Genomic DNA, 22,249 nt, shown 5'->3' with positions numbered 1-22,249 from the left:
TTTGTGCACAATTTTACCATGTACTGAATTTTTTCAGGAATGCAGCTACTACTATACAAACTGAAGGTAGAGAACAGTCTTTTATGTAAAATTTTACAAGAAATTTCACCAATCTGAAAAATAGTACCACAGAAAACAGTTTCTAGTATTTAAGTCATTAATAAAATACCTGCATATCTGCATAATATTTGAAGGTATCTCCTACAAATATATTACAGAAGAGATTTGAGATGTTTTGGTACAGTAGGAACCCAATATTAAATTAACAGACAAGAAATTCAGGATTCTCACTTATCAAAGTGATGGGGAACTCAAGAATTGAAGATTTTAGCTATAGTTATAGTTGATAGGCTTAACTGATTAATGCCTGTGGAAGGCTGTTAATCCAGGAACTGGAGTACTGACTCCAGAAGGTCCACCAGCAATTCAGCCCTTGTGCCCCAGGGGGTCTGCAATTAGCCATTGTGTTCCAGGGAGGGAATGTCCTGGACACAAGCAAAGAATTGTTGATCATAATCTCTTGATCACAGATAAAGATATTCTAGGAAAATTGCTCCCAAGCCACAACTCTTATCTGATTAACCTTTTTCCGAACCCCTAACCTACCCTTTCCTTCTCCTTATAAAAACGTTGGCTTGAGACTAAATACCAAGATGATATTTTTAGGGTACATAATTGGCCATCTTCTCAGATCACCTGCAACTGAATAAAGCACCCATAAAGATTTGATCTTAAGGAACTTCCGGCCAAGATGGAGACATAGGTGGACACACTGTGCCTCCTCGCACAACCAAAATTAAGGACAACAAAAATTTAGAAACAAAAAAAAAACAGAACAGAAAGAAAATTGAACTACATGGAAGTCCTGACAACCATTCATCCAGACCAGTAAGAGGGGCAGAGTTGGCGGCCGGTGGAGAGGGGCTGCGGCAGGAAAAAGCGGTGGCTGGCAGACCCCTGGCATGGGCACGGGGAGGCAACGAGCAGACCCAGTGAGGCAAGCAGCTAGCTGGCTGTCCATAGTCACACATTGACGTGCAGATAAACCAGGTGAAAACCAGCAGCGAGACAGACTGTACAACCCAGGGCCCCAGCGCCAGGAAATAAAGCTTAAAAGCAAGTGATTAAAAACACTTGTGGATGTTGAGGTGCCGGGAGAGACTCCCAGCCTCACAGGAGAGTTCATTGGAGAGACCTACTGAGTCCTAGAACATACACAAGCCACCCACCCGGGAACCAGCACCAGAAGGGTGCAATTTGCTTGTGGGAAGCAGCAGAGGGGACTAAAATCCAACAGAGTGCAGGAAGCACCATTGTTCCCTCTCTGACCCCACCCCCATACACAGCATCACAACCCAGCAATGCAGGCTGTCGCGCCTGGGTAAACACCTAATTCTCCACCCCTAATTACATAACAAGTGAGACCAGATTAAAAAAAAAGACTCAAACAGAAGAACAAATCAAAGCCCCAAAGCCAATACTTTTAAGAGACCAAGAGATAGCCAACCTATCAGATGCACAGTTCAAAGCACTGGTGATCAGGATTCTCACAGAATTGGTTGATTTTGGTCACAAATTAGATGAAAAAATGAAGGCTACACTAAGTGAAATGAATAAAAATGCACAGGGAACCAATAGTGATGGAAAGAAAACTGGGTCTCAAAACAATGGAGTGGACCAGAAGGAAGAAAGAAACAACCAAACAGGAAAGATGAAGAAATAAGAATTCAAAAAAATGAGGAGAAGCTTAGGAACCTCCAGAACATCTTGAAACATTCCAACATCCAAATTATAGGGGTACCAGAAGGGGAAGAGGAAGAGCAACAGGTGGAAAACTTATTTGAACAAATAATAAAGGAGAACTTCCCCAATCTGGCGAAGGAAATAGACTGCCAGGAAGTCCAGGAAGCTCAGAGAGTCCCAAAGAAGTTGGACCCAAGAAGGAACACACCAAGGCACATCATAATTACATTAGCCAAGGTAAAAATGAAGGAGAGAATCCTAGAAGCAGCAAGAGATAAGGAGACAGTAACCTACGAAGGAGTTCCCATCAGACTGTCAGCTGATTTCTCAAAAGAGACCTTGCAGGCAAGAAGGGGCTGGAAAGAAGTATTCCAAGTCATGAAAGGCAAGGACCTACATCCAAGATTGCTCTATCCAGAAAAGCTATCATTTAGAATGGAAGGGCAGATAAAGTGCTTCTCAGATAAGGTCAAGTTAAAGGAGTTCATCATCACCAAGCCCTTATTACATGAAATGTTAAAGGGACTTATTTAAGAAAAGGAAGATAAAAAATATGAACAGTAAAAAGACAGCAAACTCACAATTATTAACAACCACACCTAAAACAAAAGCAAAAGCAAACTAAGCAAACAATTAGAACAGGAACAGAATGACAGAAATGGAGATCACATGGAGCATTATCAACAGGTGAGTGGGAGGAGGAGAGAGGGGGAAAGGTACAGAGAATAAGTAGCATAGATGGTATGGAGAAAATAGACAGGGGGAGGGCAAGAATAGTATGGGAAATGTAGAAGCTAAAGAACTCATGACACATGGACATGAACTAAAGAGGGGAAATATGGGTGAGAGGGGAGTGAAGGGGGAATGGGACAACTGCAATAGCATAATCAATAAAATATATTTTAAAAAAGATTCAATCTTAGTTTCTATTTATTGGTTCAGGTAGGGATAGGCAGCATGAACACTGACTTTTCCATTGTCAAAAGTTGTTTTTAAAATTATTATGGTCATTCCATGTATTGTTAATTTTTATAGCACAATGATGAGAAATATGTCTTGCACTAATTATTTGAAATTGAACTTGTTTATTTTAGGGTTGTCTGTCATTTCTGAAACTGTCACCAGAGGTCCAACACACTTCTCTCAGCCACTCTTACTGCGATGCCTGTTTCCAATCCATCCTCTATTCCCATTGTCACTTAAACAATATAGTTGCCCGAGTTTTGTGATGAATTAGATACAGTATGAAAATATGGAATTTCAAAACAGGAGATATACTTTCTGTGACAATACATCACTACTCCTCCCAAGTCACAACAGAGAAATTGTTCTGATTCAACACATAAATGCGACCCCACTCATTTGCAAGTTATATCCAACTTTCCCATGTTTCCATTCTAATAGTGTGTAATTTGCTGGCAGGTTAAACCCTACTTCAAGTAGGGTTACTTCCCTCTCTCCCTGTTATTACACATAAATAAGTATGGCCTGTTAATAATTCTTATAAAGATTAACTTCTAATCTGTTTATAAACTTCTCTTAAATATAAACTTATCCATTATAATAAGACAATCTAGTAAACCAGCACAAGTGGAATATGGAAAGTGAGAAAGACAGTTAAATAAGCAGTTTGCAGCCATCTTGTAAATCCTATCTTCCCTAAACCAAAGACACTTAAGAGTAAATGTTTTACCCCAAACAGAGGGTAAATAGCTTAAATCACCCTACTCTGGGAGACAAAGCAGAAATCCAATTAGTGCAATTTGTCAACCTCACCCAAGGACAGATGAAGAGAATAAATCTCATTTGGATACATCAGCATAAAGCTGATGAATATTCTATTGAGACCCTCCCATAAGATCTCCCCTAAACTCCCACTCTTTTAAACTCCTAAACAACGAAGGTCCCGGCATACACTCTTTCTCCCAGGAGTACTCCCGCCCAATTCCCTTCCCTCACCCCCACTTACATCACAGGCATGCATCTCCTAAACCCTGCAACCAGGAAGCAACAGGCAGCAGCAACTCATCCCAGGCTAACCCTCTGATCCTGTCCCCAAGGTCCCCTTTTCTCTGACTTCTTAGCCAAACAAAGAAGCCCAGCCTAACCTCATTTCCCCACCTAGTATCCTAGGCCCATCCTTGTTTCACTGTCCCCAGCTTTAATAAATGTCCTCTAAATATTACCTAGACTCGTATTGTGAAATCTTTCCTGCACAAAGTCAAGAACCCACTACCGTCCAGCCATAAGCAGACCTGCTCAGGGCCAGGTCCCCTTTCTGGTAACAATAGCTCACCGTTTCATTATCCCTTCTAATACAGCAGTGTCTGAACATTTCACACAGAAATACAAACTACTGTAATATAAAGTACTTCCTTTTTTCTCTCTATATGTTACAGCTAGGAGAGAACTAATTTTTTAAAAAGTATGTAGATGACATCATATTTGTAATTCTATAAATATAATCTAGCAATAGTAAAAGGGACATTGCAAAATACTGGTGATAAGGAGAAGGCATTATGTCTGACATAGCAGAAAATCACTGGATTGGAAGAAACAAATGTAGGATATTAGAAGGGTTACAAAAAGAAGAAGAAAGAAGAAGGAGGAAGAAGGAGGGAGGAGGAAGGAAAAACGAGGAGGAAGGAAGAAGGAGGCAGTATGTTGAATGATGGAAGGCATACAAAGTGTCATCAGTTGGAATGTTCATACCCCTAACGATGAAAGTAGAGGAATGGGGGTGATAAAAAAGGAAGAAAAATTTCTCAGATATTCACAAATAATAGCAATAGGTCTACGGAGTAGATGGCACTAAAAGGATACAGCAGAGAAATGCTGACAAAATAATGATATTCTAAAAACAATAGGCACTGGAGAAGCAGGTTCTCCATTGGAGAGGGCCATTAAGGCAGTTGAAGTATTAAGCAAAGGTCAGCTGTGGATTATAGCATCGAGGGTAGGGGCATTCCAGGAGAAAGCATTATATAATATCCAAAAAGTGGAAGTGAACCAAATGCCATCAACTGATAAATGGATAAACAAAATGTGACATAGCTATACATGGAATACCATCAACCATTAAAAATGGAATACTGATACATACTACAACATGAATATAACATTAAAAAAGTGCTAAATGAGAGAAGCTGGACACAAAAGCCCACATTATATTGTATTCCATTTATACAGAATGTCCAGATTAGGCAAATTTATGTCCAGATAAGCAAATTAATAATTCCTTAGGGTTGAGAGGAGGAGGGAGAATGGGGATTGACTGTTGATAGGTCTGCAACTTCTTTTAAAGGAGTCAAATTTGCTCTAAAATTAGATTGTGATAATGGTTGCATAGCCCTGTCAACACAGTAAAAACAATGAACTGTATACTTTAAAGGGCGACTTGTATATGTAAATGGTATCTCAATAAAACTACTAAAAATGCTATCTTATTTGTACCAGGGGATTCTCATTTATGGAAGTACCTAAGTAGCAACAACAAAGAGACCAATGCCATTGGAAGAGGAATATACTACTTACATTTCCCAAGAGAAAGGGGTACACCATGCCACACAGGGTGATGGAGGAGTGCAGGAAAAAGCCTAGGCCAGAGCCTTTTATGGGGGGTTCCTATAGAATGGCAAACCAAGGCAGGGAAAACAATGTAGGATTGGCTAGTGTGAATAATTCTTGGGGGCTTTGAGCTATAGAGCTGTCTCTAGTTGTCAAGTATCTGGGCGATGATTTAAGGCAGGGAAAATATTGGCTGGGTGTGTGAAAGCTAGATAAGGAGCTGCTGGCTGAGATTCAGAATTGGGTGGGTTACATATGAAGGGCATACTCAGGGCAAGATTCTTTGGGAAATAGCAAGCCATGGAAAAGACAGTTTTCCCCCAGGTCTTTAAGGCCCCCTAATGCCAGAGCATCAAGAATACTGAAAATATAATTGGTCCTGTGATTAATGGACACCAAATAGACAAAAAGAGAATCTAAGAAAATAGAACAAACACATACTATAGAAATTCACAGGCTGATTCTAAAATTTATATGGAAATGCAAAGGACCCAGGAGAGTGGAATCCATCTTAGAAATTAAATAAAAAGCAAAAACCAAGTTCTGGCCAAGATGGAGGCATAGGTGGATGCACCGTACCTCCATGCACAACCAAGATAAAGACAACAACAACTTAGGAACAGAATAACATCCAGAACTGACGGAAAATTGATCTGAATGGAAGTCGGACAACCAAGAAGTTGAATGAGACCTGTGCATCCAGACTGGTAGGAGGGGTGGAGATGAGCAGCCGGGCGCGGGTCAGGGCCCGGAGAGCAGAGAACGGTGGGACCGGGAGCATAAGGCATCCAGGGGCGCATAAGGCATCAGGGCACACAAGATCACAGAGGGTGGACCCTGAGTGCGCAAGTGGTAGCTGGCAGACCCCAGCCGAGGGGTGGCAACCAGCAACTGGCAGACCCAGTGAGGCTGCGATTGTAAAGCAAGGCAGTGCGCGCAACCCAGGATCACAGCGCTGGGAAACAGAGCCTCCGGAAACTGAGGAAAGCTGTGGGAGTTGAGGTGCACGAAGAGACACCCAGCCTCACAGGGGAGGTTCTTGGGGGGTCCCACAGCGTGCACAAGCCCACCCACACGGGAATTGGCACCAGAGGGGCCCAGTTTGCTTGGGGGAAGCAGCAGAGGGGACTGAGGTCCCACAGAAAACCGAGCAACTGCCATTGTTCCCTCTCGGCGCCCCCACATGTAACATCACAACCCAGAGACTGGGGTGCCCTGCCCTGGTGAACACCTAAGGCTCCGCCCCTTACTGTAACAGGTGCAACCAGACCAAAAAAAAAAAAGAGAGAGAGAGAGAGAGATGGCTCAAACAGAACAAATCAAAGCCCCAGAACCCATCCTTATGAGCAACCAAGAGATGGCCAACCTATCAGATGCACAGTTCAAAGACTGGTGATCAGGAAGCTCACAGAATTGGTTGATTTTGGTCGCAAATCAGATGAAAAAATGCAGGCTACGATAAGAGAAATGAAGGAAAATGCACAGGGAACCAATAGTGATGGGAAGGAAACTGGGACTCAAAACAATAGAGTGGACCAGAAGGAAGAAAGAAACAACCAAACAGGAAAGAATGGAGAAATAAGAATTCAGAAAAATGAGGAGAAGCTTAGGAACCTCCAGAACGTCTTGAAACATTCCAACATCCAAATTATACGGGTACAAGAAGGAGAAGAGAAAAAGCAACAAGTGGAAAAGATATTAGAACAAATAATGAAGGAGAACTTCCCTAATTTGGCGAAGGAAATAGACTGCCAGGAAGTCCAGGAAGCTCAGAGAGTCCCAAAGAAGTTGGACCCAAGAAGGAACACACCAAGGCACATCATAATTACATTAGCCAAGGTAAAAATGAAGGAGAGAATCCTAGAAGCAGCAAGAGATAAGGAGACAGTAACCTACGAAGGAGTTCCCATCAGACTGTCAGCTGATTTCTCAAAAGAGACTTTGCAGGCAAGGAGGGGCTGGAAAGAAATATTCCAAGTCATGAAAGGCAAGGACCTACATCCCAGATTGCTCTATCCAGCAAAGCTTTCATTTAGAATGGAAGGGCAGATAAAGTGCTTCTCAGATAAGGTCAAGTTAAAGGAGTTCATCATCACCAAGCCCTTATTATATGAAATGTTAAAGGGACTCATCTAAGAAGAAGATAGAAAACATGTACAGTACAATGACAGCAAACTCACAATTATTAACAACTACACCTAAAACAAAAACCAAAAGAAACTAAGCAAACAACTAGAACAGGAACAGAACCACAGAAATGAAGATCATATGGAGGGTTAGCAACAGGGGAGTGGGAGTAGGAGAGAGGGGGGAAAAGGTACAGAGAATAAGTAGCATAGATGGTAGGTAGAAAATAGACAGGAGGAGGGTAAGAATAGTATGGGAAATGTAGAAGCTAAAGAACTCATGACACATGGACATGAACTAAAAGGAGGGAATGTGGGTGGGAGAGGGTGTACAGGGTGGAGGGGAGTGAGGGGGAGAAATGGGACAACTGTAATAGCATAATCAATAAAATATATTTAAAAAAACAAGACAGAGATCTTACACTGCATGATTTCAGACTTACTACAAAGCTACAGTAATCAAGACAATGTGGTATTGTCATTAGGACAGACAAACATACATCAACAGGACAGAATAACAGAGGAATCCAAATACAGGCCTACCACTAAATAGTTGACTGAGTTTTCTACAAAGGCCTAAAAGTAATTCAATGGTAAAAGGAAAGTCTTTTAGAACAAGTGGTACTAAACATCTGAATATCCCTACGTAGGGCAGGGGGTCAGGAAGAAACAAATCTTGACCTTTACCTGACAGCATTCAAAAAAATTAATTCAAGATGAATCAAAGACTTAAACATAAATGTTAAAAGTGTAATGCTCCAGAAGAATACCTTGAAGTTGGCAAAGGTTTCTTAATACTGTGGATAGAAAAAGGAGTTCTACAGAAAGTAATCTGGATGGTGGCTGAGTAGGTGGAAGTTGAGCCCACTTGCTTGTGCCCCCAGCACAGATTTTCAGCTGATCTTCTGACAAGTGACCTGAACAATCAACGGAATCTTAGTTGATATAAAGTTTTGAAGCCAAAGAGTACAGAGGATGCTTTACACCGTCCAGTAAGAGATTTCTTAAGTTGAAGGGGAAATACCCTGCACAGAGTGCCTGCAGCAGAGGAGAGAACAGACAGAAAAAGCAGTTTAGTAGCTCCTACCTCTCCCAAGGGGCATTGTGTGTGTGTGTGTGGAGGGGCGGGGGGGAGGTTAGGCAATCCCACACAGGAAACTCCCAACTCTAATCAGGAGAGACTTGGGACAATACCCAGAGTCTGGGAGGCTCAGGCTGCAGACACACAGCGAGCAGCATGCGCACTGCTGCAGTGCCAACAGGGACAGTTCAAGAGAGAAATTCTATTTCCTAAAACTGTCAGAGGCACCAGCAGGCTGCAGCCAGTCCTGACCAAGAGAGATTTTTTGCCTTTTGGGGAGGTGATGCACAAGGAGAGCCAGGCAGGGGCTCGGCACTACAGTGTATGTGCCACAAAGAGACTTTTTTAGAGGGAAGATGAGGCGTGGCTGAGCAGGGACACCACATGCACGTGCAGCTGTCCTGATAACAAAGAGGCCAGACTGAAAGGGAGGTGTGTGCCCACCGAGTCCAGCTGGCCAGGATTGTGGGGACCCACCCAGTACAGCTGACAAGTGGGGTAAACAAAGAGTTTGGGTCTGAGCCTCCTGCAAGAACAGTGGACTAGGAGCTGGATAGGCAACAGCTGAGTGCCTGAGATTCTTTGCAGCCATACAGGGCCACTCACACCATGGAGTACAAAGGTCTGGGAAGAAGAAGGCATACCCGACCCCCACCTGCAGGACTGCAAACTCCGCAGAAAGGTAAGGCCAGGCTCACAACCCCCCTGCTGGGCATGCAGAGAAAAGAAAGAGAATCTCCAAAGAAGCCCTTTATGAACTTTTGTCAGACACTATCCTGGCTCCTCCTCAGGCCCTACTGCACTGAAAACAGCAGAGCAGAGAGATTAGAAATTGGCACAGCAAGAGGTATTCAGGGCCCCACCCAGCATCAGCAGTACCACAGGGATGCCATCAGCGCCAAACAGGAAAGGGCTAGCCCTTTTGCACAGTTTGGCCCCTCACATGAAATTGACAGCTAATTAATCAGAAACCACACATTATTGGAAATAATCTGGGACAGACCAAGATGTGTGGCACAGGGGTGGAAGAACATACCCAACATCAACCCTGGAGACTGAACAGCACCTCCCAGGAGAGAACCAGGGGCCACACCCTCCCAGTCCCACCAGAAACCCCCTCTAGACACAGGTGGAGCTGGTACACTGGTACACTGGTACACGCAGTGCTGTCGGACTTCAGATGACTCACCCCTGGACCTTGAGCTGATAAAAAGCCAGCAGGGCAGAACAGTGAGAACCAGCCAAGCCTGAAGGAGACAGCCACAGACTGTGGATTGCTTATAGCCTCGAACAGGCTGCATAAAGCTAGACCAGTACACCAGCTGACATTACCAGGGACAGATCCAGAAGGAGAAAACAGTAGACAAACACTAGACTCTGCTGAGACAAATCCCACCTTGTTCTTTTTCATTATTTCATTATTTTTTGTATAACTTGTTAACATTGTTTCTTTGTCTTCAATTTTGTTCCTATTATTTCATTATTTTTTATATTTTTTATTTTTTATTTTAGTTTCATTTCATCTCATAGTTTATTCTTCCCTTCTCCTTCTCCATTTTGCCTTCATCCTTCTCTTTCTTATTTTTGTTTTAAATTTTATCTTTTCCCTGTCTATGCCTTGCTTCTATTCCTCACTCTTACTATTTCTCCTCCCTCCATCCTCTCAAAAACATCTTTCTTTCCATTAGTCACCTCACATTCTTTTTCCCTTTCTTATAGTATCCTTATTCTTGTTCTACCTTATTGAACATTAGTTCGGTTCTCGTTGTTGCATTTCTTCAATTTTGTTCCTAAGTGTTCACTATGTTTTTATTTTAAATCACGTTATTACCATTCCCCTCTCCTACTCCATTTTATCTTCCTCCAACCCTGTCTTATTTTCATTTTAAATTTTATTTTCTCACTTTCTTAGCCTGGTCTCTAACCCCTATACTTATTATTTCTCCTCCCTCTACCCTCTCAAAATAATTTTTCTTTCCTTTAGACAACTCACAAGCTTTTTTCTTTCTTTAATAATCTTATCTTTCCAACTTTATTAATTATTGCACATTTGTTGTGGATAACGCTACAGTGGTTGTTTGTCTTCAATTTGGTTCCTATCTCTTCACTATTTTTTTCGAACCTCATATTGTTCTCTTCCCTTTTCTTACTCCATTTTGCCCTATTCCCTCCTTATTTTATCTAGGTAGTAAATTTTATTTTCTCCTTTTCCTTGCTTTGTTTCTATTCACTACTCTTATTATATCTCCTCCCTCTATCCTCTCAAAATTATTTTTCTTTCCATTAGTCACCTCATATTCTTTTTTCCTTTTGTATAATATTCTTACTCTCTTTCCACCTTTATTAATCTTAGCTCATTTGTACTTGATACCACAGTGGTGGCTGGAAGGTATTTTTACTGGTGTGAGTTTTGTTTGCTGGTTGTTTTGTTTTGTTCTGGAAGATCCTGTACAACAGCATACAATACGTGCTGGGAGTTGAGACTCTCAGTCAGCCACCCAAAGGGGAGAACCCACCAAGGAACAAGCCAACAACCAAAACCCAATTACAACAATAGAGCCCACATAAACTACATAAAGGGCACCTCTAGAGAATCCAGCTCAGGAGTTCAAGACTGTCCCACAGGTCTCCTACCACAGAAGACCACCCAATGAAGACAGGGAGTCAAAGCAGATGATAAGTCTAACACACAGAAACAAAAAAAGTCACCTAAAATGGGGAAACAAAGAAACAATCCCAAATCAAAAGGAAAGGAAGAATCCCCAGAAAGAGTGAGAAGTAAAAAATGAGGCAAGCAATTTATCAGACATGGAGTTCAAAGTCTTAGTTATAATAAGAATGCTGAAGGAGCTCAGTGAGAACTAAAAGGAACTTAGCAGGCACTACATCCACATGAAAAAGGACATCAAAACTATGAATAAGAAACAAGAAGAAATGAAGAATACAATATCTGAAATATGGAATACACAAGAAGAAATTAAAAGCAGGGTAGATGAAGCAGAGGATCAAATCAGCAAGTTGGAAGACAAGTAGAAAAAAATAACGAGTCAGAGCACACAAAATGAAAAAAGACTCAAAAAGAATAAAGATAGTTTAAGGGAGCTGCGTGCAACATGAAACATAACAATATTCACATCATAGGGATAACAGAAGGAGAAGAAAAGATGCAAGAGATAGAAAAACTGTTTCAAAAACATGACAGAAAACTTCCCTAACTTGCTGAGGGAAAAACTCATGCAAGTTCAGGAAGCACAGAGGGCCCCAATCAAGATGAACCCAAAGAGGCCCAGGCCAAGACACATCATAGTTAAAAATGGCGAAATTCGAAGACAAAGAATCTTAAAGGCAGCAAGGGAGAAACAGAAAGTAACACACAAGGGAGTTGTGATAAGTCTGTCAGCTGATTACTCAACAGAAACACTACAAGCCAGAAAGGAATGGCAAGAAATATTCCAAGTAATGAAAAGCAAAGGCCTGAAACCAAGACTTTTCTATCTGGCTGGCGTAGCTCAGTGGATTGAGCACAGGCTGCGAACCAAAGTGTCACAGGTTCGATTTCCAGCCAGGGTACATGCCTGGGTTGCAGGCCATAACCCCCAGCAACCACACATTTCTCTCTCTCTCTCTCTATCTCCCTCCCTTCCCTCTCTAAAAATAAATAAAATAAAATCTTTAAAAAAAAAAACAAAAAAAACTGAAATCATATCAAGCATCTTCTCAGATCATAATGGCTAGAAACTAAAAACCAACCTTAAGGGTAAAACTCAAAAACATTCAAATACATGGAGACTGAATAACATGTTATTAAATATGAATGAGTTAACAGTGACATCAAGGGAGAAATCAAGAAGTATCTGGAAACAAATGAAAATGAACACACAACAGCCTAAAATCTATTGGACACAGCAAAGGCAGTCCTGAGAGAGAAGTTTATCACAACAGAGGCCTACCTACAAAAGATAGAAAAATCTCAAGTTAACAACCTAACCAACCCTACATCTAAAAGAACTATAGGAACAAAACAAAACAACAACAAAAAAAGGCCAGAGTGAGAAGAAAAGAAATAATCAGGATCAGAGCAAAATTAAATGACATAGAGTCTAAAACAACAATTCAAAGGATCAATGAATCCAGGAAAAGATAAGCAAAATTAACAAACCTTTAACCAGGCTCATCAAGAAAAAGAAAGGGCCCAAATAAATAAAATTACAAACAGAAGAGAAGTAACAACCGAAAACACAGAAAACAAAGGGCTGTAAAAAATTACTATGAATAACTACATGCAAAGAAACTGAACAACCTAGGCAAAGTGGATAAATTCCTAGGAACATACAATCTTCAAAAACTAAATCAATAAGAAGCAGAAATAGACTGGTAACTAGTGAAATCAAAGCAGTAATCTGAAAACTCCTGGCACAAAATATGACCAGGACTGGATGGCTTCACAGATGAACTTTACCAAACATTCAAAGAAGAACTAATACCTATCCTTCACAAACTATTCCAAAAAATTATTTAAGAAGGAAGACTCCCAAACTCTTTTTACACAGCTAGTATTATCCTAATTCCAAAACCAGGTAAAGATACAACGAAGAAAGAAAATTATAGGCCAATATCTGTGATAAACACAGATGCCAAAATCATCAACAAAATATTGGCAATCTGGATCCAGCAATACATTAAAAAGCTCATACACCATGATCAAGTGAGATTTACCTCAGGGATGCAAAGATGGTTCAATACAGGTAAATCAATAAATGTAATACACCACATAAAATGAAGGAAAAAACTACATGATCATATCAGTAGATGCTGAAAAAGTATTTGATAAAATCGAGTACCCATTTATGATAAAAACACTCAACAGTGTGGAAACAGAAGGACCATACCTCAACATAATAAAAGCCACACACAAGGAACCTACAGCCAATGGGCAAAAACTAAAAGCTTTTCCCATAAGATCAGGAAGAAGACAAGGGTATCTGCTTTCACCACTTATTCAACGTAGTACTGGAAGTTCTAGCCACAGCATCAGACAAAAAAATAAATAAATAAAAAGCATCCAAATTGGAAAGAAGGAAATAAAACTGTCATCACTTGCAGACAACATGATAGTATACAATGAAAACCCTACAGACTCCACCAAAAAACTATTCAACCTAATAAGTAAATCCAGCAAAACAGTAGGGTACAAAGTCAATAATCAGAAATCAATGGCATTTTTGTACACCAACAATGAACTATCAGAAAAAAATCCCTTTACTGTAGCAACAAGAAAGAAAAAAATCCCTTTACTGTAGCAACAAGAAAAATAAAGTACCTAGGAATAAATTTAACTAAGGGGATAAAAGTCCTGTACTCAGAAAACTATAAAACACTGAAAAAAGACAATGAGAAAGATACAAATAAATGGAAGTATATACCATATTCATGCATTTTAAGAATTAACATCACTAAAATGTCCACAGTACCTAAAGTAATCTATAAATTCAATGTAATTCCTATTAAAATATCAATAGTATATTTCACTGAACTAGAAAAAATACTTCCAAAAATTTATATGGAACGAAAAAACCCCAAATAGTCTCAACAATCTTGAGAAAGAATAAACTTAGAGGGAGCACAATACCTGGTTTCAAACTATACTATAAAGACTACTGTAATCAAAACAGTCTGGCACTGGCATAAGGAGAGACATACAGATCAATGGAACAGAAGGGAGAGCACAGAAATAAACCATGTCTCTATGGTCAATTAATATTTGACAAAGGGGGTATAAGCATACAATGGAGTAAAAATGCTTTCTTCAATACATGTGTTGGTCCCTGGCTGGTATGGCTCAGTGGATTGAGTGCCAGTCTGTGAACCAAAGGGTCACCAGTTTGACTCCCAGTCAGGGTACATGCCTGGGTTGTGGGCCAGGTCACCGGTAGGGAACGTGCAAGAGGCAACCACACATTAATGTTTCTCTCCCTCTCTTTCTCCCTCCCTTCTCCTCTCTCTAAAAATAAATAAATAAAATCTTTTAAAAAAATAAATAAATGGTGTTGGGAGAACTAAACTGGTACATGTAAGAAAATGAAACTAGATTAGCAATTTACACCATACACCAGAATAAACTCAAAATGGATAAAAGACTTAAATATAAGTCCTGATACCATAAAAGTCCTAACAGAAAACATAGGCAGTAAAATTTCAGATATCCCAAGTAGTAATATCTTTGCTGATATATCTCCTAAGCAAAGGAAATAAAGGAAAAAATAAACAGATGGAACTACATCAAATTAAGAAGCTTTTGCATGGCTAAAGAAACCATCAGCAAAATGAAAAGTGAACTGACTATATGGGAGAACATATTATATTTGCCAATGATACTTTAGCCATGGGTTTAATCTGCAAAATATATAAAGAACTCATAGGACTCAACACCAGGAAGACAAACAATCCAATTTAAAAATGGGTAAAGGACCTGATAGACACTCTTCCCAGGAGGACATACAGATGGCCCATAGACATACAAAAAGATGCTCAACATCACTAGCCTTCAGAGAGAGGCAATTAAAACCACAATGAGATACCACCTCACACCTATCAGAATGGCTATCAATAAATCAACAAAAAACAAGTGCTGGTGAGGGTGTGGAGTAAAGGGAACCCTAGTGCATTATTGGTGAGAAGGCAGACTGGTGCAGCCACTGTGGAAAACAGTATGGAATAGACTCAAAAAATTACAAATCAAACTGCCTCCTGACCCAACGATTCCACTGCTGGGACTATATCCTAAGAATCCCAAAACACCAGTTCAAAAGCACTTACGCACCCCTACATTCAAGCAACACTATTGACAATAGCCAAGTGCTAGAAACAATCTAAGTGCTTGAAACAGCCTAAGTGCCCTTCAAGGAGGTGAGTGGATCAAAAAACTGTAGCACAGTTACACAACTGAATACTATACAGCAGAAAGAAGGAACTCCTATCTTTTGTGACAGCATGGATGGAACTGGAGAATATTATGCTAATTGAAACAAGCAAGTTGGTAAAAGACATACGATATGATCTCACTTATAAGAGGAATTTAATGAATAAAATAAACTAATGAACAAAACAGAAGCAGATTCATGTAAACATGGAACAGACTGACAGCAGCCAGACAGGATGGGGGACGGGATAAGGGTGGAAAGAAGGGGAAAAGACTAGTCAAAAAACATGCATAAATGACCCATGGACATGGACAACAGTGTGGGGACTGACTGTGGGAGCTACAGAGAGCCTGGGAAGAGGAGGGAAAAAGGCGAAAAATTGGGACAACTGTAACAGAATAACAATTTTAAAAAACCCAATAATGTATTAAACAAAAACTCATTAAAAAGTTATAAAAAAACATCAAAAAAAAAAAAAAGAAAGTAATCCCACAGGGGGATCTCATCATGAATTCCTAAATGGGCAGGACATGGTGGGTATTCACACCCCAGGCATATAACTGCTTTAGAAAAATGGTCTATCTTTGCCTTAAGTCAACCCTGTCCATTATTTCCCTGCACCTAGGTGAACACACCTATGAAATGCCTATTTTCAGAACCACCCTCCAGAGCACACAATCTTCTTAACTATCCTATAATCCAATCCCCTGCCTTGTTTCTCTGACTTTCATGTCTTTAAATTTCTTTAAATTTCCTCCTTAATCCCAAATGCATCAAAGAAGCTGCAAAATGCCTGGGAAGCATTTTCCTCAGTTTGTTGAGATCTTGCTTCCAAGCATGGTTCGATTTGGTTTTTATAAAAATTCTCCAAACAATTTGAATTTCTTATGTCAACAATATACAAAATGCACTAAACATAAAAGAAAGTGTTAAATGGACTTCATTCAAATTTAAAACATCAAAAGATACCATTAGGGAAATAAAAAAAGAAGCCATAAATTAGGAGAAAATACTCATGATGTACATCAGGCTAAAAGCTCATATCCACAATATATAAAGAACTCCAACAAATCAATAATATAAAGTCTAACAACCCAATCTGAGCAAAAGATATGAACAGACACCTCACAAATGAAAGGACAAGGCCAGAGCCATTTGCTATCGTGGTGTCATTTGCTGAGCAGGCCTATAACCTTGTTAAATATGACTGCCATTTAACTCTTCTGAGCTTATGTCCCCAGGATCAGAAAATTATGGACAAGCAAGAACAAAACATGACTAACCACTCCCCACAGCCACAGGCAAATAATACTGGAACAAACTGCAGCTTACGCAAAACCAAACAAAATCTCCTGTACTGCAATGCCTCTAACAGTCCAGTAACCCACATAGAAACACCCCCCTCAACCCTTTATACCCAATAAAAGCTCAAAACCCCAATGCCTCAGGGCCAGAATAATTCTCCATGCCTCGCTCCTTTCCTCTCTTGGAAAGTGAACAAAACTTTTCCCTCTGCATTTCCCTCTCTTTGTGAATTCTTTCACAGCCCATGTCAACAGCCACCCTAACAACAAATATGAATGACCAACATGTACATGTGCTCCTCATCATCAACAGTCATCAGCAAAATGTAAATTGAAACCACAATGCTACCACTGCCACTCACTGGAATGGCTAAAATTAAAAAGAACTGCTAATACCACCTGATGGTGAGAATATGTAGCAAATAGAACTTTCATAAGCCATTGATACAAATGTAAAATAGTAAAGCTACACTGAAAACAGATTGGGAGTTTCTTATAAAGTTAAATATATATCTAGTCTAATTCTAATCCCAAATATGTACCCAAGGAAATTAAAACATACACTCACAAAAAAAAAAGAAAACACCCCTCACTGTACAAGAATGTTCATAGCAGTTTTATTCATTAATAATAAAACAAATGATAACTCCCCCAAATGTCTATCAACATATTAAAACCTGTGGTATGTTCATACTATTGAATACTACTCAGCAATAAAAAGAAATGAACTACTGATACATACTTTAACATGAATACATCTAAGAAACATTGAGTTTAAGAAGCCATTTGAAAAAAACTAGACATTATATATTTTAATTGCATTCATATGAAATTCTAGAAACGGCAAAATTACAGTGAGCAACTGGAACAACTGTTTCCTGGAAGGGGGTGGGGAGAACTGACTAAAAATAGGCACAAGTGTCTGTGTAGATAGCTAGAGATTAATACAGGAAGGGGGAAAAGAGAATCAGACATCAAGAAGCCCAATCTAGTAGGAAACAACAGCTTCACACACTCCCCTGGGGACTTCTAAATCCCCCAAGCAGGCAGAAAGGATCGTTAATTGGCCATTACGGAGGGACGGATAAAAAACATCAGCAGAAATTCCTCCACTGGGCACACGCCCAGTAAAAGTCAAGAGGGCCCCGGGGATGGTCCTGCTAGTGTGGCATGCTGCAGGAGGAACATGATGGTGACCATAAAGGCCCATCAGTCCAGCCTGGGAAGAGGATCAGACTGGATAAGGGGCACAGAACCCAGGAGACCTAGCAAACGGATTGGTTAGAGGGAGGCAAGCCCACAAAAGCTTGGGAAATTGATTGGTTCGTTTAAAGAAAAGCCTGGTTCCTCACAAACCTGAAATAATACAGTTAGCCAAACAAGAAGCACTCTCTCTGCCCCCCAATAGCATGCACTCACCCCATTCACGTGTTTTCGCTCCACAGCAGCCATGTGGACCCTAGCAGCACGTGGTGGTAGCCACGCAGGCCTCAAACAGGCTCCACGCCAAGCCTGGGTACTGGATACAGCACGAGAACAGCTGGAAACTGGACTAAGCTTTGAAATGGACTAAACTTTGGTATGCCACAGAACCTCTGGACACTGGCCATATTTCTGAGCCTGATGAAGACAAGGTTGGACTTTCTCAACGGCGAGGTAGGCGGAGATGAGATCCTGGCAACCTGAATGTAGCCTTCTATTTTCACCCAAAATAAATCTTACCACGCCACAACCTCCCGTACATAGGTCCCTGGAATGCTTTCCTTGTGACTCTGAAAGAACGTGATTTCTAACTGGCAAACCAAGTAAACTTACAGAGTAAGGAAAATAGTCTATATCTTAATTGGAGTGGTAGATACAAGTTTGTCACATTCATAAAAATTTGCTGAACTCATTTAACAAATTCATTTAAAATCATTACATTTTATTAAATGTAAATTATACCTTTAAAATGGTAAAATTAATTGACTGCATATAATAGTCACACAAAACATACAAAAAACAAATACCTTTGTCCACCTGCAAAGCTTCACCCCAGAATGGCTCCCAATCAACTGATAACCTAAATGGAAAAACAGGGAACACAAAATTGAATTGATTCAAAGCCTCATATCAAACAGTGATTATAAAACAAGCAAAATCATTTTTCTTTGCTTAAATAATGATAGACGACAACCCAGTGGCAGAAAACATTAAAAGTTTAATTGACTAGGATGACAAAACAATTTAAAATGTGCATGCACCTAATAACATACACTTAGAATGCATAGAGACAATAGGCTAATCCAAAATCACAGGGAGAGATTTTAACAACTCTCAGTATCTAACAGATCCCACAGACCACAGTCAGTAGACCTCCAAGATCTACACAGTAAACTAAGTCAAGGGCACATAGCACTGCACTCAACAGCTACTGAAATGCTTTTCAAAGATGCAAGAAACAATTATAAAAATTAACTGTATGCTGGGCTATTAAATAAAAGCTGTATGCTGGGCCAATATATTTCAAATGAAGAATCAGAGGGGCAATAGGAGGTTAAAATGAAGAAATATTGCCCCCAAAAAGTGGAAAAATCAAATTCTAGGACCTACAACTTAATGTAAATTCTCAGCACCACTCTATAACCTACCATTTAAAATTCTGAGTCATGTAAGACTTGAAAAGCATGGAAAAACCATTCCAAAGTAATCATATTTCCTTTTATAACAAACTAATAGAGAAAACAAGTAGAACATTCTGATTCCAGAAACATTTAATAAAGCTTCCCATCAAGCTTCAAGTAATAAGCCATAATTATCATGAGTTTCTTGCACAAAAAGACTCTTGACTTGCAGACAAATAAGGCAAATGGAGAAACACAGTCTGAAGGATGGCACAAGTGGATCAGTGGCTGGTTAAACATCCATGCTCACAGTGTGATGTTTAATGGGACAATGTCACTTTGGACTGTAAGTCTCTAGTGGCAACATTACAGGGCTCTTTTATCCCCCTCCACATTTACGTAAACATCCTGAATACAAGTAAACAAAGCAGTACTTATCTAATTGAAGATGAAACTGAGTCCAACTGAATACCTAATCTCATACAGAGAATAAACATTTAAAAGATTCCCAGACAAAATTCTAGTTTTTTTGGACTCCTACATTATGTGGTATTCATATCACTATTATAGAAACCACACAGTTATATTACATTATATTACATTATATTATGATATTAGTTCTTTATATCATTCTCTCTCAAGATACAGAGGGTTCTACAAAATTTTGCATTTAGATAGGTATGAAAAAACCTGTACAGAATGGAGAAACCTGTGGCTGACCACACCAAGATAAGCCAACATTATGCAGTCGTTGAAAATCATAGTGCAGTGTTCTGCTTCTAAACAAGATGGAATAACAGATGGTGTCCTCTCCTACCAGAAATACCAAAAAATGGACAAAATATATAAAACAACAGTTTTCAAGATAAGACATATCAAGCAACAAAGAATGGTGATCTCAGAGAGATGGGAATCAAACAAGGCAAACCCTACCATTACCCAATCTTACTACCTTAAAAGTTTCCAGTCCCTGAGGCAGGGAGGCAACTGCCAGCGCAGTGTTCTCCCTTAGTTGAGGACATGGGAGTGAGAGTATGAAGAGCCCACATGGCTAGAGTGAGCAGGATGGAGTACCTGAGAGACAAAAGCTACCTAGAGACTGAAGTCAAGAGTCTGCAGGGGAATCCTACAAGTATTGTACTTGTGTACTGCTTAGTGCATATGTGAAAGAAAACTACCCATGAGTGGGAACAAACCATACTGACAGGATTAGAGGTATGACTGCTGCTCACAGTCAGCTGGGAGCTGTGCCTGTTCCTGCCAGCCAGACAGGAAACCTCAAGATTCGCAAGGCATGGGGCAGAGTACACAGGAGTATTTTGCCTCAATGGGGGAAATAATTACAGTAGCTATGTACAAAGTTGTGTCTGTTCTCACCTAACAAGTCATAAAAGATCAAAAGGCTCAAAATTATTTCCAAGTAACTTATCTTACTCCCAGAACAAAGCTTAAGAATGTATACGGAAATTCAAAAATATCTAACACCTAATAAGGTAAAATTAGATCTGACATCCAAAGATTACCAGCATGCACACAGATAGGAAAACATGACCAATAATGAGGAAAATAACCCAGCAACCAAAACTGACCCAGAAATGACCCACGTGTCAACAGATCAGAACATTAAAACAGTTATGACTGTGTTCCCTAGGTTCGAAAAATTAAGTAGAAACATAAAAGATATAAAAAGACCCAAAATGACCTTCTAGAAATGAAAACTACACTATAAAACTACTATAAAATATATACTAGATAGAATTAATGGAAGATTAACCATTAGGGAAGAAATGATTACTAAATTAAATTTGGAAACACAGCAATGGGAACTATCCAAAAATGGAAAGTAGGACAGAAAAAAAGAATTTTAAAAGACCTAAAGAGCATCAGTGAGTTCTAGGTCAATTTCAAGTGGCCTATGATACATGTAATTGGAATCCCCAAGGAAGAGGAGAGAAAAGAGGTGACAGAAAAATATTTGAAGAAATAATGGACAAAATGTGTCCCAATCTGACTAGCCTATAAATCTACAGAACCAAGAAGTTCAAGAAATCCCAAGTAAAAGAAACATGAAGAAAACTACCTTAAGACATATTATAATGAGACTGCTCAAAATCAGTACTTTGGAGAAAATCTTCCAAGTAGCCAGGGAGTGAAGAAAATTACATTCAAAGGTCCAAACAAAAGATGACTGCAGAGCTCTCATCAGAAGCAATGTGAACAAACAGCAGGACAACAAGACAATAAAAGTCGTCAACCTGCAATTCTATGTCCATCGAAATATCCTTCAAAAAGGAAGGCAAAGTAAAGCCTTTTTGAGATATACAAAAGCTGACACAATTCATCACTAGCAAATGTACACCGTAAGAAATGCTAACATAAGTCCTTCAGGAAGAAGAAAAAGGTTATCAGAGAGAACTCAGATCTACACAAAGGAATGAAAAGCTGCAGTAGTCAATATATAATTTGTTTCTAATTATTTAAATATTTAATAAATAACTGACTAAACCAAAACAAATAATAACAATGTAGTATAGCGATTATAACTTATGTAAGAAGTACAATGTATGATAACAATTGCACAGAGGTTGAGAAGGAGAAAAAAGAAGTATACTACTGAAGGTTGCTCACTATGCATGAAGTGGCATACCACCACACAGACATTCTTTGATATGACAAAGAGATGTGGTATAGACCTCAAGCAGTCACTAAATAGCAAAGCAGTGCAACACCTGATAATCTAACAAAGAACATAAAACAGAATTATTAAAAAAATTACTTTAAATCGTCTATATATCCAAATTAAAAGACAGACTTTATATATATTATATGCACAATATTTATAACATTTATACACATATATTACATATATAATTGGTATATTCTTATTGGTCTCCTCTAACAGGCT

General features: G+C 39.5%; 1 protein-coding gene across 1 annotated transcript in view; it reads right to left on the bottom strand.

The window, feature by feature from the left end:
- The window catches only part of LOC123806514 (S-adenosyl-L-methionine-dependent tRNA 4-demethylwyosine synthase TYW1), a 181,116-nt gene that overhangs the window by 122,693 nt on the left and 36,174 nt on the right, over positions 1-22,249 (bottom strand). Inside the window, exon 9 of the mRNA XM_045819700.1 lies at positions 18,751-18,803. Coding sequence (XP_045675656.1) covers positions 18,751-18,803 — 53 coding nt within the window. The remainder of the gene's footprint in view (positions 1-18,750; positions 18,804-22,249) is intronic.

This window comes from Phyllostomus hastatus, unplaced genomic scaffold (genome assembly GCF_019186645.2).
Source record: "Phyllostomus hastatus isolate PE091 unplaced genomic scaffold, TTU_PhHast_1.1 phas_scaffold_385, whole genome shotgun sequence".
Classification (NCBI taxonomy): domain Eukaryota; kingdom Metazoa; phylum Chordata; class Mammalia; order Chiroptera; family Phyllostomidae; genus Phyllostomus; species Phyllostomus hastatus.
This window is presented reverse-complemented; position numbering and strand designations above follow the sequence as displayed.